This window comes from Trichomycterus rosablanca, chromosome 24 (assembly GCF_030014385.1).
Source record: "Trichomycterus rosablanca isolate fTriRos1 chromosome 24, fTriRos1.hap1, whole genome shotgun sequence".
Classification (NCBI taxonomy): Eukaryota; Metazoa; Chordata; class Actinopteri; order Siluriformes; family Trichomycteridae; genus Trichomycterus; species Trichomycterus rosablanca.
This window is the reverse complement of record NC_086011.1, coordinates 4,421,589-4,439,738: the sequence shown is the minus strand read 5'-3', so window position 1 is coordinate 4,439,738 and position 18,150 is coordinate 4,421,589. Positions and strand designations below refer to the sequence as shown.

At 37.9% G+C, this 18,150-nt stretch overlaps 1 protein-coding gene across 8 annotated transcripts in view; it reads left to right on the top strand.

Moving 5' to 3' along the window:
- Positions 1 to 18,150, top strand: part of kcnab2a (potassium voltage-gated channel subfamily A regulatory beta subunit 2a) — a 56,439-nt gene that overhangs the window by 21,789 nt on the left and 16,500 nt on the right. For 2 of the 8 annotated variants that reach the window (XM_062987028.1, XM_062987033.1), the window contains exon 1: positions 9,187 to 9,395. The exons of 4 other annotated variants lie outside the window; for them this stretch is intronic. In XM_062987028.1, coding sequence (XP_062843098.1) covers positions 9,187 to 9,395 — 209 coding nt within the window. Of the gene's footprint in view, positions 1 to 2,377; positions 2,734 to 9,186; positions 9,396 to 14,739; positions 14,775 to 18,150 lie in introns of those variants that run through there. 2 more of the 8 variants (XM_062987035.1, XM_062987034.1) reach the window with 2 other exon arrangements.

The window sequence follows — 18,150 nt, the reverse complement described above, 5'->3', positions numbered from 1 at the left end:
ATTTAGCCCAGATAATATTTGCTGTGGTTTGCAGAAATAAGCATGCCCCTCCCTCTAGAAATGACACAAATGGATTGCCTTCATGGAGTCCAGCAGGAAAAAGGAAGGGTGATGGATCTAGAGAGGGTGGGCGATACGCTTTCCCTTACTAATTGGTTTAGATGCTTGCTAGAAAGACACTCCCAGTTTGGGTGGATCACTGCATTGCTGGTTGCAGTCTGACTTTATAAGGCCAGATTGGCACCTATAAGCCTCGTTCATGAGCAGAACCCCAAGACCTCGGGTGAGTTTCGTTCCTGTTTGAGTGCTGGCAGCGTCTGTGTCTGTCCTGCATGTGGCTATGCCTTATCACTATGTGCTTTGCCTTTGCATGATTTTATTTGTATTGCCCGCTACCTACATAGCTACAGATGGATCCCAACATTTCTTTACCTAAATGGAGAGTGTTTTTTCCCAGGTGATATTTTCAGTTGGTATAGGTGCAGTCAGTGAGCTTTGTGATGCTGTTATAATTTAACATTGTTTATAAATAAGAGATCTTTTTGCTGTGAGTTTACACTTGTGCTGCAGATACTTTCTAATGTTTTTATATTATGGTGTAGATATTGTGCCTGTGCAATAGACTTGCAATCTGCAGGATAGAGGAGTGATGGTAAAGTGCACTCTGCACACTTTCAGAGAATCAATAACTGACTAAATGAAAACGTCCTCTGCACATTCAGAGCTAAGTGGAAAACAAGAACCCTAATGTGCACCTCAAGTTCAAAAAGTACTCTCTTCTTTTGCTATAAAATGTTATTACTTTTATTTTTATGAAATCTTAAGAAGAAGTTTGCTCTTTTTAACTTTTTACTGTGAACAAATGCAAAGTTTAAATGATGGTCGTGATATCTTTAGTTTTTTAATGAACAGTTACATCTCAGACTTATGAAATGGCTTGGTAGAACTGTTATAACAATTACCTGTTTAAAGAAAACGTGAAACCTTTAAATTCCAAATAAAAATGATTAATTAGGTCAACCAAAGTGTTTTAATCTAATAGTAATGAGTATTAATCACAAATCAGGAAAAGTGGAAAGCTTATTTTAGCTATACAGTACCTTACAACAACTGTACCAATTTAGTAAATATTTTCTTTATTACCTTACGTTACAACATCTAGGCTGCTATGAGTAAAATGTGTACGGTATAAAGTAGAGACGCAAGTTTTGCTATTTTTTTAGCTTTGTGACCAACCATCATTGGTTGATGGTAATTGGTAACCCACAGGCTTATACTGAATCATTATTAATTTTTTTCTTTTTTTATCATTTAATTGATTAATATGTTTAAAAGTTTTTTTTTAAAAGCTTGCTTGGGTACTCGAGTGGCACAGTTGTCTAACGCGCTCACCAGGACCAGTCCGGACACCTGCGCGAGTGAGAGAGAGTCACATGGAGCTTAGTGCGGTTCTCGGTACACAGTACAGCTCTCTGTGAGAACCCCACACTGGCAGGTCTTAAGAAGTGGCCACAGGTTAGATACGTGTCAGAGGGAGTATGTGGTTATTTGGCTTTCCTTAATTAGATTGCGGTAGTGGATTCACAATTGGGAATCGGAAATGACTATGGAGATAAAAGGGGGAATCCCAGTGGAAAAAAGTTTTCTTGTTTGACTTAAACAAACACGCTCCTGAGCAGATGCAACTGATGGCACAGGTAGCATTTAATGACCATATAATGATAAATAGAAGCTTCATTTACACTTAACAATCCTGTATTGTCTTAATCAGCTCTATCAGGCTTATCTTGTGAAGTGAAGGTGGCATGTGCAAGTATAACCCCAAGAAAGGATTCAGTTAGAGGAGAGGAACTGGCCACGATTGGAGGATTGTGCAACTATTGTGACCGGTGGGATTACAACCTGAAGATTTTTCCATTACTACTTTACTTCAGCTTTTGCACAAGCCAACAGTGCATATAACTTTTCTGTCAGCTTGCCAGGAGCTAATGGGAAGCTTTAACAGGCTTTAAACTCTTCACTCATTAGTTTACTTTCTGTGAATTGGTTGGTTCTAAACACTGTACAAAAACATCTGTCCTCTGTGGATTTCCAAAATCCATTTGCAGTCTGGCTTTACAGGATGCATGTTTCCCATCTGAGTTTTGTCCACCGGGTACCTGTTCCCTTCTCTTTTTAGCCTTTCAGAGTGAAAACACAAGGCTGTTTTATTTTCCTCTGTCGCTATTTCTTTTTTTGCCCATCCTAACACCTGTTCTATTTAAGCCCATGGCCTAACCTAGCTCTTTCCTGGTCCCAGATTCCCAGAGGTTGTTTACATTTTGTGTGCGTTTTGTGTGTAGCATGTGCAAAGTGACTGAGGGGAACAGGGGCAGAACTATGTTTGGGGGTGTTGGTACAACGTCCCGCACCTACCTTCACTTCTCAAAACCTGCAGATCCCCAAACCCGCCGAGCCGGGCAGCGGTGTACGTAAAAGCAGCAGCAGTAGCAGTAGTGGAGGAGGAGGAAGGATGTTGTCCATGTCATACAGCGAGAGCATACGGAGCGGAATAAACCGCTACCATTCGGACCAGGGGCTTAACCAGCCCCCAAGACAACCCAACCAGCCTGAGCTCCAGCGGCTCAGGGAACAACGGACGGCAGTACAAATCAAGAACATGGAAGACTTCCTCAAGATGAATGGCCTCACCTTGGAGGAGTGTGTCTCCTTCCAGACAGGCATGAAGTACAGGTAAGGGCTGTGACTGGATGATAGGAAAGACAAGTTAAAATACTGTAGTCCTCGGGCACTATACCAGCTGGCACTCTGCAGTGTGGCTCCAGGTTTATGCTTTTGCCTCAGGAGACTTAAGCTTAACTATATGTTTCAGTTTTCAGCACTGGTGATGTCTGTTTGGGTCTTTAAATGATTTGTTGTGGTTGATCTGGAGACATTTTTGTACAAATGAAGGCTTTGAATAGTGTGCTACCTAAGTACAAATGCTTGATGGGATAATGTAGCATCTCAGTTGCTGCTCCTGGTCTGCAGCAATCTTATTGAAGCGTAACACTTTCCCCTGGCCTGCTTGTTCTTTTCACACTAGGCTAGAAGTTCTAGATTTATTTTCATCAGCAGAAAAGGGCAGCACAGTCTCTAAGCTAAAGTAAAAAGGAAGATGCACAGGTGTGAGAGGAGAACAATCCCCATCTCACTGAGCACCTCTGAGAACAGCAGAAAGAATCTAGTTTTGTCAATAATTTGATCAATGGCTTTACAAGCATTTAAGTAATCTGATAACAGGGTAAAAACTCGAGTTTCTAAACCATTCAGCAAACAGCTTTGATGCTGGTGTCCATGTTTCTAATGTATCATCCAGACTAGAGTTTTCCATTTATTTCTTCAGTGGCTGTTTGCAGATTCCAGCTGAACCGTTTATATGCATAATAAACTTTAGAACCCACTGCTCAGCTTTAAACGTGTTAAATGTGGGTTCATTTAATAATGTTGTTGCTTTTAACATTAGATTTATAGCTGATTGTTAGGCTGCCTTTAATTAAAGCTAATAAACCATCTGGCACATGAGATGGTTGGTCTGAACAGTTTGGCTTTTCAGTGCATTTTCATCTTTGTTTTTTCTGCATAAATGTTCACACAATACAAGTTACATTGGATTCAAGTAATCTTGGGTATATTATATTTTTAATCCACAAAGACTCATTTTTGATGAGATTTCAGTATTAATTTTGCAAAGTAAAGCCAATGAGATTAATGGGAGATTAATGAAGTTCTAAAATTGTACTGTCTTTTTTTCTTTTCATTTTAATTTATTTGTTATTTATAATTGTGCGAATGCCAGTATAACCACTAGGTGGCAGTCCAAACCAGGAAAAGCATCATTTATTTTTAGTTTAATGCCAGTGCTTGTTTCAGAGCATTATTTTGCACCCATCACTTCAGGTCACTGATGGTGGATTTGGTGCAGCGTGACTGTGAGATAAAGTAAAGTAAATATTTCGAGTGATCTTACACTACGATCTGAAATTTCTCTGTGGAAGGGGACTGATGTGCTCAACAACAGCTTTTATATCATCTTGGCTAAGCAAAAGCTGTGTAGCTGATATACCCTACAAAACGCACTTAGTGGGGTTGTGCTTCACTAAGTGCCAGTAAGTGTCCACTGCTCCATTTAAAGGTTGAGTTAGAGCATCAGTGATTGACCCCACCTCATGAGGTTGAAATTTCATGCTTAAATGGTATTGATCTAACTGATTTTATTACTAAAGGCAATAACTGAACTATTTTAGATGTTTTTTCCTATTTATTATTTTTTTATCAGATGTTGCATTGACTTAAAGAAAACACATTCTGTTAAGCAGTGTAGGGTCTAAAGTATGAAAAATAGACCACAACCAGGTTTAAACAGTTTGTCTGTGCCTGTAAACAGCAGGGTGGGGTCTACAGTGTGTGTGTAAAAGCCATTGCCCCAGAGTCTGGGAATAGAGTAATATGATTAGGCAAACATATCATGTTTCTTTTGATTTTTGGTTGTATAACAATATATAGAAATAGAGATAGGTCTACTGTTTTGTGAAGGAGTTATAATATTAATTTGTTTAAACAACCTGATTCATAACTATAATGTATCACAAAAGTGAATACTTTTCCCCTATTTGTCTGTAATCTTGTTTTTTGGCAGTGCTTAGATATAGTTTTTTACCCAGATGAAGATCCTGCGTACACACACCTTTGTGCTTGCACATGTATGTTGCATCACATTTTTATGCTGATAATGTTGACTGTCAGAAATATGCTGTGCTAAGTAGAAATGTCCACACTGAGCATCGTTCAAACTGATTGCAGTGTATTAACTGATTTTGAATATTTGCTGATGTTCTTGGTTCTGCTTTGATTAATGATGTTTCCTTCAGCTAAATGTGCCTGATTAAAGCTGAAGTACACTTTGCATTAGAAATGTTCCTTTTTCCTTCTCATCTTTCTGCATTTCATTTTATTTCCCTTCCTACATTTTTCAGTGTAGTGTTGTGCTCTTCTGCTCTACTGGCTCTTTTTAACATTTAAACATGTCTGATTTCCTCTGTGTATTATTAATGGTTGCTTGGTCTCCAGAGACAATCTGCTGGATCTGCCGCTTATCAAGCCCTAAAAATAATAATAAAAAATGTAATGAATAAACTTTACAGACGCTTATTTTGTTTATGCAGTTCTGTATTTCCTATCATAGTGCATCAACTAAGGTAGATATTTACATACAATTCACTGCAGTGAGACCAAATTGAATTCACGAGCACAGAAAATGTTTCACACTGACAGTACAGCTAATGTGACATCCCATGCACTGCCAAAATGCTCAGTGGCCCGGGTTATACGCCCCAACATGCCCTCGTTCAGGTGCCAATAAACTTGCAAAAACCCACAACCTTAATGTGAACTACACATACCAACACACTACAATTACAGCTTACATTTACCACTTTCTGACTGCAGTTTGCACTCTGTCATGTCAGGATAAGTTTGACACATACTTAGACAGAACTTCAGGATTATCAAGCAGCTGTTCCCCTGAGTACCGTTCTCATCCTGGTTTGCGTTCCTTAAAACAATGAAGTAATTCATGCAGAACTGGCAGTAATTGCATCGCTACATGCCCTGCCTGTGTCTCCAGCTGTCTGTAGATTTGCATCTCTGGGGGGCCACGTTGTGCTTCAATGTTTTATGCAAGTCATCAAACAGAAAGAATGGCGTGTGACAGGAGTAAACTTTGTATTAATGGATTTTCATTTGGATAACTAAAGATTGATCTTTCTTATTGCTGTGTTGGAATTCTGGCCCACTCTTATTATTTTTTATTTATTTCTTCTCATATGTTGTGGCAGGACTTTAAATAGGGAGTCAAGAGTTTGAATCGACCCCTCAAACACTGATTTAGTTGTTTTGTTGTCTTGTTGTATAATCATGGTTGTGTTTAGTATAACTGAACTCATTTTCAGGAATTGCTTTGTTCTTTTAATGGTCATGCCAGTGAGATGAAAAATATTTGAAAGCTTTGTGTGAGGCTTAAAGAGAGGATTTAAGCAGGTCTTTAGATAAGCCTGAGTTATCATAAATCTTAATTAAAAAAGCTGCACCTCCGGAGAGCACAGTTAGTTCTGCTGAGGAGTGGAAAATGAATAACCAGGTCTATCTTTTGTCAAGAAAAACCTTCTTCTGCAAAAGAATAAGAACCTTTTTGAACCACAAGTTCAGACTTCACTGCAGAGTCTAACTTCAGGCAATCTACAAAAGATAATGAAATGGCTTTAAAAATTATTGACTTTTGTGCCTTCAGTTTCATAGTATCAATGTGGACTTAATAATCAGAATTTTAATGAAACTGTGCAGACTTATGTTCTTGACACTTTTGCAGCCTCTTAAGTAATAACGCACATTATTTTGTTTCTGTTTTCTTGTTGGACTCGATATTCATCAAATGGGTCTGCCATCATTGTTTAGCCAGCTTTCTCCCAATTTGTTTAATCAGCATTGCACACTAGTCAAGTCCTTTCTTACTGCATCTCCACTGGTGCCTACATGAGATGATAGAAAGTAATCATCAGAGATGCATCTTGCCATACACTTGCATCTTTTCCAACTTCTACTGCAAGGTGCAGATGACAGTCTAGTCGACATGTAGTCGACATGTGTAGCTTGTGATGCAAGAAAGGAGGGCCACCTCTCCCACGCAGAGATTAGAAACAGTTGCGCTATTTTAAACTTTCTGGACATGGATTGTTGTAGAAAGAAGCCTTATTTTTCTAACTACAAATGTAAGTGCAAAAACAGTTTGCTAGATATATAAACTATAACTTTGGTTAGATAAACAAATGTAATGAGCATTTGGCATAATAAGTATGTCAATTTGAATAGGCTTGAAAAAAAAGCAGTAAGAGCAGTACTCACTAACGCTGTTTGTGTAAACATACGTCTCCATACTATCTCTCCATTTCATTCAGTATAAATTTGCATCTATTTGGGATGAATTCTCTGATTTAATATTTCAGAACTGTGTCCAGCAGCTGTGAGTGTGCAGCACAATTAACATGATTTGCATAATGGCTTTTCATTTTCATGTTCACTTCTGTGTGAATTTATTTGTACACTTGCTCTTTTTGCATTTGCTTACAAGGTGATCATTTGCTTTGGACAAAACTCTGGTTCCATTACTGCTGTGTGGTAGAATGGCCAAAAAAAAAAGCCAACAGCTGATGGCCGATTTGAATTTTCATATTACATATAAAAACATTTACTTCTGTGTTTGCATTTCTCAAATAATAGAATAGCTAAGCTGAGTCTAAACCTACAGCATCCACTCATGTGGAAAGTAGCAGAGATCTGCCTCGTCTATTGATCCAGCTCTGATAAATCTCTAAATGAGTAGATGTTATGCTGGATGTCACACCCTCATTGATCAGTCTGTCACATTGTGTTGCCTTATGAATGGAAATGGTCAGGCCAGATGAAATCAGCAGACTAATCTCTGCATTTTCATGATGATAAATTGTCGGTTACCTTGCAAGCCCAGGCACAAGAAATGTTTCTGGAATGAACAAGATTCCAGATTGTCCTGCTCTTACTGAAAGCAATGGCATTTTGGCTTGTGTAGTTTGCTAGTATGCTTGACTGAGACTTGGCGCCACACAAACACACACTGTCGTAGATTTCAGTGATTTACCCCAAAGCTGTGCTGGTTTACTACTGCAATTAACATGGACATATTTTAGGAACAGGTTTAAAAACGGTTTGATCTAATCAAGTGTGTTGTAGTTTTGAAAAGAGCAGCATCTGGACAATGCCAAGACATGTTTTAAACGTGCATCTAAGAACCCCTTACGTCCACCAGTCCACATTAGCAAGAATACAAAACACTTGATTTACAACTGATAGATTCTTCACACCTCTGCACATCTGTAGGTTTCTGCTCTCATCACATTTAATTATCCTTTAAATAGAGTAGTTAGATCAGCCCCATTATATAATTACTGTACAAGCGTGTGACAGTCTCCTGGCTCGTTAACCAATCCTATACTCCAATTATGAAATATCCTTTGACCTGTCAGCGTTATTTTTAGCTTATGTTTCTGTGGGTTGATATCCACAGGATGCATCTCGTTTCTTGTAATTGGTTGCAGAAATACTGTACATGTCCTGTATGTACTTACTATGTTGTTTAAGGGGTTGAATGCACTTGTTATATGGTTGAAATAAACAGCTTTCACTTGTAACTGTTTATATCAGAGCGTGTCAGGAGAACCGAGAGAAATTGTGTTTTTCTGTATTGTCACATTGCCGGGGTTTGTGCTAAACTCCCGCTTTGACACACACTTGACTGGACTGGAGTGTGTAATAAATACAATGTATTTGACTTTTCTTTGTGTTGTAGGCAAGGAATCGGTGCTGAATCCACAAACACAAAACCTCTCATATACTCTGCCTCACTGCACTATCTCTATGTTCATTTGCAATATATCTGCCTCTCTCACTCTGCTCTTTTTTTCTCAGCACTTTTTTTGTCCCTCCCACTCTCGCTTTCCTCTCTCGCTCTGTCTCTTACTGTCTTCCTCTCAGCATGCACATATAACTTAAATCCCTTCTGAGCTTTAACTGACGTGCAGATTCACTGCAGAACTCCGTTGGGGGTCCTTGAAAAAAGACCCATCTAGCGAAGTTTTTTTTTCTTTGATCCCAAAACGGTGCAGGAAGACAGCAGCACCACGCTTTTTGTATCTGAAAAGAGCTCGAGGTGATCTACATGAACAATCAAGAATTAACACCTGGACTGTGCTGCAGATACATTCTAAGAAGAGGAATTAGAAAAGAAGCGCACCTCTCTATTGACAGTTGAGAGTGCAAAAGTGCATGTAATGTGTGATCTGGAGCGTGTTCGCAGAGCTTCGTGCCTGACTTGTTAGATAAAGAAAATTGTGCAAGTGAAGATGGCTTCGACATGGGAGACATTTGTTTGTGCACTGTAGCCTTGAAGGACTGATGAGCAGATTAGAATTTAGATTTCTTCCTGGTTAGGTGAAACAACAAGAGACGGCTACAGACTCACTTATATTCTGTTGAGCCTGTCTTGGTGGAATTTTGTAGAAAGCGTTTGTGAGAAATTTTGCCTGGTTGTAATTGTCCTGAATACCCTAGATCAGGATGCAGGTATCTTTTGTATGTACGGACCATCGCTCAATGAGCCGCAGCACGGATGAGCGGCTGAACCGACAAAATGTCAACAGCCCTAATGCCGGCACCCGAAGCAAGTTCAGAGCTGTGGCCATGGTGGCGCGCAGCCTCGGACAGCTGTCGGTCCAGAGCGTGCCATCCTCCAGTGACCAGAGTGTGAGGACAGGCATGAAGTATAGGTAGGAGGATGCTGATATGGCAAAAAGTTCTTATTTACTTGGTAACTAAATCTCATGATACGGTCTTGTGCACTGGCATTTCTGTGTAAGCATTTATTTATTTATTTATTGTGTAAGTATTTTTACTAGTACCACTACATCCACAGTGTATTTGAGCAAATATTTATTATTTTTAATATGCTGCACATTTTACAGGAAGGTTAAAAACCTAGTTTAATTGCAAAACTTCAGATTTAGCATGAGCATCACTGAGAATCATCACATCACACACTGTGTAGGATTTCTGTCTCCCAGTGTTATGTTCTCACATGGAATATGAAAAATATTAAGGTTTTTACTTTACCTTTTACAATAAAGAATATATATATAATATATAGAAAATAAATGTTGGCTGATGCACCTTGAGGTGTGATGCAGCCTGGACTAATCTGTGTTTTTTTACTAATAAAATGAACAACATCCTTCAAGATAGCTTACTTAAGGTTACCTAACTGACAGCTTACTCTCGTTTCACACTTACATACTGGCTTGATTTGGCATTTATTTTTAATATTTGCAGTGTTTTCATTTGGCTAACTCCTTGGTCTGTGCAAATAGTTTAAAAGTTTGTTGTTTCTATTTTCTAAAGTTGTGTTTACTATTTTTACTATTATTCAAAGCTAAGTTCATTTAAATAATTAAAACTTGCTTTTTGTTGTTGCTAGTAATTAATGATATCAACAAAGAAAGAAAATAGAACAAACAAATTGGTCAGAGCTTTTAGTTTGTAGCCGTTTTATTCTTTAAAATGACCTTCATAACTCCTGTCAAGTTTAATTCACTTTAAAGAGTCATTATGTTTTTTGTTAGAAACACATCAAAGCAATGTAATACGCAGTAACCTTTTCACTCGTACACAGTTCCCGGCTGATTTAAAATGAATTTAGCTTGTTAATGTGATCAGCAGCTTTAGAATTGATGCTAATTGTGTTATTTAATCACAGTAACCTAGTTGTCTTTAAGAAGTCCTAATGCAATAATGCTTGGATTTCTTCTTACCAGCATCCATGAAGACCTCAGTGTTTATGCTGCAGGGTTTCTGTTTCCCTGGTTTACAGGAGAAAAAACATATTAAAAGTAATGAAATATTACTGTGAAATGTGATCAGCTGGAATAGGCCGTGTAGAGTTTTCCATGGCGTGTTTTTACAGCAGTAATGCTTTTCCTGAGAGGCGGTGTGCAACCGGAGTAATAACACCAGCAGGATAAATAGACACGCTGGAATGAGTGGTGCTTTTATCAATGGAAAACTGTATGAGAAAAAAGGTTTGCTATTTTTGATGAGGATTAAAACCTCAGGTTATGTATGTGTATCCCTGGTTATCTAATAGCATGAGTAAGGTGTCTCAATATGCTATATATAGTGATACACCAAAACAAATGCTTGAAAGAGACTTGTTAAAGAAATATTTTTTTTATTCTGGAAAATATTATAACCAAATATTTAGTCTCAAATTTCTGATGTTGTCTTATTTATTCTAAAAGTTTTCCCATTTACGGCCTCTAGTACATGAAACATTATCTGGCATCAGACCCTTTTATTGCCTTTCATGATGTAGGTCATGCAGGGCAGTGAGTTTCCTAAGAGACTCATTAGAAGAACCTTCCTCCATCAGAAAAGCCTCACATATTGAATGCCGGTTCGATATTTGATCTGCCGCAGTCTCAGTTACATCGTACACATGTAGTTTTTATGCAGGGGTTTTAACCAGAGATAAATCATGTTAATAATTTTATGGAAAATAAAGCAGGGAAAATAAAACTGAATGTTATTCAGTGTTACTGAAAGATTTCTTAATTTAAGAGAAGGGAGGTCAGTGATTAACCTGTCAACCAATAACCAACAAAGTTGTTAAAAATATCATTTAAATTCATTTCCAGCATCTGTCGCTTGATTCTGATTAAGAGCATACCTACAGCCTGTACAGAATGGGAGTGCGGATTTAAAACACAGACTCACCCACCTTCAGAATACATGCACCAGCTTTATGTACAGATACATCCAGAGATAACTTTATTATGCATTTTATTTCATTGTCATTATTTGCCACTTCTGTATCCTGCTCAGGGTCGTAGTGGGTCAGGATATTAAAATGACCAAAGTTGAACAGCTACACTAATGTTGCCAGGAAGAGCTGTAAGACACAGGGTGCTAGTTTTTGATTAGCATGTTTAGTGAGTGCTTGTAATGAACTGTTTGCTACTGAGCGTTATCTTCATCTTTCTGTTTTACATTACTTTAGTGTTCACTTTGTTACACTTTTTATCAATAAAGCATGTGCGACAGTATAGTAAAATTAGATGTAAAATATTGGAATGTACCTGCTCTAGTGGTTTTTACTGTGTGTGTCTTTGTGTATGTATGCTTGTATGCGTATAAGAGCACATGTAATGGCATTTTGCTCAGAGGCAGAAAGAGAGTCTTGTCAGTGTGAATCATAATGATATGGCCACTAATGTAACCTCTCTACGAGCTGGAGTAAAGCATCAGTCATAGACCTTTAAGGCTTATTCTAATAGACATGCATTGATCCAAGACAGAGTGTTAGTAAAAGGGATCATTTTCACCTGATACTCTAAATCTGAAGTATCAGATTGTTCATATATTTTTAATACATTTCACTGATGTAACATGTGCTATAGATGTACTTAAGGTTCACTGACATTTTTCCTCCTGCTACATATCTGCTTTAGAGCAAACGTGACATCAAAGTTGGTCAAAGACCTTTAGAGAAAGAGGTGCTCAATGGCAAAAAAGAAACAGGTTAATGGTGTGGCGCTTTCTGGCATTCTGCACCCAGATTCTTTGAGGAAAAATGCAACAATTTCATGTCCGTGCCATGAACAATGTTGCAGAATTCATTTGAATCAATATTGACTTTCTACACTGTCATGCATGTGAAAGAATCAGCTCGTCTTTTAGGATCATAAATCAATCAAAGCCCTACAGTCTGGTCACACGTTAGCAACCGTGTAAGCAACAGCATTCACGTTTTTATGAATTTAGCTGATACTTTGAGCCCTAAAGTTAACTGACTAAACTGCCCTGCTATCCATATTACATTAGAAATGAATTTTATCTCATCCCTAGATCATTAAGCATCCTAATAAAATATGATTGTGTCTTTTAACAATCCCCTAAACCCTGAAATCAGCTGATTTTGGTACTTGATTAAAACATCTCATGTAAGTTTTCTGTGTGCTGGTAAAAGAAAGTGACAAAAGCTAGAAAGCTAAGCACATGCATTGGGAAAGTTAGGTTGCTTAGCAACAAGATCGACCTGTCCTGTTGCCTCACTATAGACAGTTCTGCTTTAAGATTTACATCAAGTTTCCGGTTGAAGCGCTACGATGACTTCATGCCTAATTATGTAATCATATACTGCAGAAGATACAGATTTATAAAATAGCCATCGTAAATCATCCAAACACCTTAACATGTATAGAAACTATACAAAAGGATTGTTGTCATGTGTTGAATGGATATGTTGTGACTTCACTACAGTAAAAGAGTGACGTGAACTGTAAGCTGAATCTGAAGACCAGAAGCAGAGGTAGTTTTAGAATTTGGACTTTTCTGGATTTTGGCTGATTAGAAATACAGAAACTGAGATTTGGCACTAGGAAGCATGTGAACAAAATTTAGGTTCTGGATTAAGATTGATTTAAAAACAAATAAGATTGAAAAAGTGATAGTAGAATCATTTTGGTTCCATTTGACAGCAGTATTTTGTAATACTGGATGATTTATGAATTGCATGCTCAACATCCGCAGTCCTGTTGAATTGCAAGTTGCTTTGCTGAAATCGTGGTACAGATGGAGGTGTTTGTTAAATCATTATCTAATTATTTTAATGTCAGCTGGAGTGTTAACAGATTGATGACAGATGGTGCAGTTTTATTGGTGTGGAATAAATAGGTAGAACAATTTAAAAATGTCTTTAGCGTGTTGTGGTTTGCTGAAAGAAGCGAGGTGATAGTACACTGTAAGTGTTAATGAGTAGGCGTGTTGAGAATTTACAGTACTCGTGGTGCACACTATTACTGCTCCAGCTTCGATCCAGCTTCACTCCTACATGAAATATGGCTACATTGATGTTTAAGAGCAAATACTGAAGGCGCATCGCCATGAAGCAAAGCTAACCTGAGCTGAAAATTATCCATCCCACACATTCTCTATTTCAGCACCAAGGCTAAGCAATACAGTGAATTCTGTGTGCATGAATATCTGAATATTTCTGTGCTCTGTACTTTTAATTAAACTGCAAATGTGTGTGATTTGAAAACAGAATTTTATCATTCTCTGAATTTAAGCAACATTTCGACAAAATAGACATCATTCTTGCAACCGGACAGTAGCCCCACCTTATTATGCATCCCCACATTCATTTTCACAGTATTAATGAAAAGCATTTTCAGGGAAGTACAGACTGTTACACAAGGACTGATGTATTAATGCCCAAGGTTTTGTTTTGTTTGGGTGGTGTCCACAAACCTATGGTCATATAATGTACTTTTACCTTTGAATGCGTCATTAAATTATTGATGAATTACCTGATCTGTTTCAATTGTCTACGTTAATCCTTTGGTTGTGGATACTGTGTCCATCTCGTTATTAAAATCGACCCTTTGTGTCTGACAGGACCAGTGTGTGAGACTTCATGTTATATAATACTGTCAGATAAATAAAGCAAAACACTTCCATGATCTTTATTAGAGTGGAATGTTTGGTCTATATTCATTACGATCAACAGAATAGGTCTGAGTATTTATTGGAGTGTTGCATAAAAGTGAAGCAAATCATCTTAGCTTTTTCAGTGACTGTTTTGCCAGTCATGAATTTCTTTCTGCTCATCTTTTGAATATCCTTTGAGTGTGTTCCTGTGGACAGAGATCAAATTCTAGCTGGTCATCTCTTGCATCATGGAAAAAGGGAACTTTATACCCCACATTCTTCTCTGCTGTTCATGCAGATCGATTTTAAAACTCACTCAGTTTATCCCTTAATGTTTTAACAAACACCTCCCTAGGGTTGGGCGGTATTGCTGATTTTCATACCGTCATACCGTCTTCATATGGTATTACCGCAGAGGGGGGGGGGGGGGTACAGTGTAATCACAGTATTCAAATGTTTTATTTAAAAAAATTTAACAATCACAACGTCAAACATTGCTTATCCTATCTGATCTATAATAAATATTTCACGCATAAGTGTAAATGCGTCTCTTTATATATTTTTTTTATTTCTGCGCAGTTCTTATCGGCTGTAATCCACCCATTCAGCTTGGCATCAGTAGAAGGAATCAGTCAGTCATAATAAGAGCTGTTTATTGTCGAAAGGTAAATCCAAAAACACTTTTAATATTGCGGAGAGCGAGCGAGACGCGCACACACACACACACACACACACAGAGAGAGAGAGAGACGTAACTGAGCTACATAGAGAACATACAGAAAACGAGCTCAAATAACTAAGAAATAAACTTGTTTAATTATGTTAAATCTGATTATTTCATGGTGCGTATGTTTTAAAGCAGAAATAAACACAGGCACATCTCTGCACAAAAGAGGATTGTTCTGAAACTTAATGCGATGCAACCACAGTATGTCTCTTCCCTGTAGTTTTTTATCTTCTTTTAAAATAAATCTTTTTTTCTCATTTAAGTGTGGTTTGAATTAGGCCTACATTTAAGGCAAAGTAGCAAAATGTTCATGATTGTTCATCATTGATATTAATATCGGGGCTCTTATAGTTTACCCAGTAGCGCTTCCCGAGGAACGAAGAGTCATTTTTTTGAACGGCTCTTTAAAAGGAACCGAGCCAAAAGATCCGGCTCCCTTCAAGGAGCCATAATTCCCATCACTACAACCAATCAGTGAGCTCCAACCGCCTACCCCTCCCACCCCTCCCTTACTGTGGATGCGCGAATGTCTCAGTTTTCAAGGTAAACCTGAAGCAGAAATTTGGCGTCAATACCGTCAACAACCGCGGTATACCGTCATACCGCCCAACCCTACACCTCCCTATTTGTTGTTTTTAAGTATTAGTTTACCATCTGATTTTTTGCTGTACAAGATTTTGACTAGAGTTAGTCGTCAGTCGAGTTTTAGTATGTTGTTGAATCGTTTAGCCGTGCCTTGTGTTCTTTGTTTTGTTGCTGTTCAGTCACAGTATAGTTCTGCCTTGGTTAAGTTTTTTGCAGTTGGGTTCAACCAGAATGCTCACAGAAGTGCGGTTCCATTTGGCTCCTCTGGCACGAGGCTCTCACCATCCTATGACAATTTACCTTCTTAGGCTAAAAAATTATAGAGATTTTGCTTTATTATTTCTACCAGTATGATTAGTGCTGTTGATCTTTATGGTTTATTTTTTATGCAGAAGAGAAAGCAAACTTCTCTTAGTTGTATGAACAGCAGAGCTTGTAAGTAAAAGATGCATTATTTTGGTTTTGTAATTATGGTTTGGTTTAATATCTCAGTAATAGATCAGAAATATATCACACAAGCAACTGTCTAAACTTTTTAGGTTGTGCAGCAGGCTGGTCTGAAATACTTGGTTTACAGTTTTTTATTGTTTGCCAGTAAGTGAATTAGTACTTTGTACAGTACAGATGAGGATGATGAGGAGTTTTTTCTGCAGTCTCATTCTTTTTGTGTAATTAAAAGTTGTAGCAGATGGACAAACAGAGACTGGCAGTGATGCTGAGCTGTGAAGCGCTAGAGAATACCAGCACCGTGCTGCTTTCGTGTGCAGTGTAGCACAGATTGTCGTTGTGATTTGTGCTGTATATCAACTATATTGCTCGGCCATAGCTTCACCTTAAATCCATACAGATGGTTCCAGTGCAGTACGGTTTATAGCCTGCTGTTACTTGTGTCTGATAATTGGAAATGAAAATGAGATTTTGTTTTCAGATAGAACCCTCTCCTGAACAAAGGGGAATATTGTCTCGGGTAAAGCTTGCTGCTTTTGAAGAGGGTGTAGGTGGCCTCTCGTAACCTGAATATGTCCTCGCCATTTATCTCAAAGTTAAAGACATCTAGCCACAATAGCGTTCACTCCAACCCTGTTGTTGGACTTTGTGTGCCTGTGTAACACATCTTTACTAAATGTTCCATACTAGGCTCCACATGGTTAGTGTGTTTCTCGGCAATACCAGTGACTAGCAGGAAGACGGATTCTACTGGCTTTGCACAGATGGTTCTTAACCTATATTTACAATGTTTATATTAAAATGATTTTTTTTTCACTGGGAACTAATAAAGATGATATGAGTTCACTGCTAGCCATCATGAAGAATAAACACAAGCAAAAATAAAGTTTTCATCACCTGTGTGTTGGTCTATAATTTCCAAGTTAAATGACAGGAGTGACCTTTTTTACCTGCCACCTTGCTTTGTTGTAAACCCAATCTCTTGCTGTTCTAAAGCTTCGGTGTCTGTCCATCGTGCAGTATTTAGCTCGAGCATAAAATATTCAGCGTGACACAACGCTAACAAAAGAGAGGAGCACGGTCAAGCTGTTTATTTGCTCTGAGTGCACACGACGCTAGTGCATCAGTCCAAAAGAGTCTTTCATAGAGCCACAACACTACTATGCCATCCTTAAATGCAATTTAAACTGAAATTAGCATGCTTTTTAATCTTGAAAAGCTTAATCATATAGGTTTCTCATATTTTTTATATTAGTACAGACTTTATATGCACAGTTTTAACAAAAGATTGGCTGAATAATGTACAGTCCACAGTTACAGCCGAATTCAGAATTGAGATTAATATGGACATGACAAGCAGTCATTTCCTGTAGCGTTCTCTAAGTTTAATTAAGATAGATCATATAATATGTTTACTCTTATTTTTTATTGGGCTGTTTGAATATTAAGCATAATAAAAGTATCTTGAACAAACTTTAATTACAGCATGGTTGGTTGTAAGCAATCTCTCAGCTGTGCTTCTAGTGAGCTCTCAGCTGTTTCTATTTTACTGTATATTTAAACTGACTTTCTGTAGATCATTAAAACTATTGTAATCAATGACCTGCAATTAATTCTGAAAATCGTTTATCATTTCAATGCTGCAAATAAACAAATGGCTAATAAAGTCTACACATTCCTTAATTATCAGACTTTGAGATTTTATGGTGTTTTAAGGATTAGTGGCATGATGGGTATCTTTTGCACTTTGTGATGAATAGACGAGTGATTTTAAATTCTCTTCCAAACTTTTGTTACTCAGGAGTTTATATTATTGTGTATTTGTTCTATAAACATTGCCTTCAACTTGCAGCTTCTTTTCTTTCTAAATTAAATTTAGAGTCATCCCCTGTAACCTGAGAAATTGGTTTAACCGAGCATTCTTTCAGTCACTGCACTCCCACATCTTCCAAATTTTTTATGCACTCCCTCACAAATGCTCATACCCACTGTCCTACACATTCTCTCATGCTCCTACACTGACAGCATGTTATATCATCTTTAATCCCTAGCTGTTTTTCGCCTCGGAACACCATTATATCAGATGGATCATTTCTGTCGAGGATAAAATAAAAGCAGTTTTGCATCTTTTGTGAGTATTTACTGAATTTAAGGCTCCTGAGTGGTGCAATCAAAGCACGCTGTTCAAGATGGGCTGAGAGTTAGAATCCTGACAGTGGCCCAGCTTTCTTTGAGCAGGAGTCCAGATAAACATAATCATCATGCATCATAGACGACAGAAC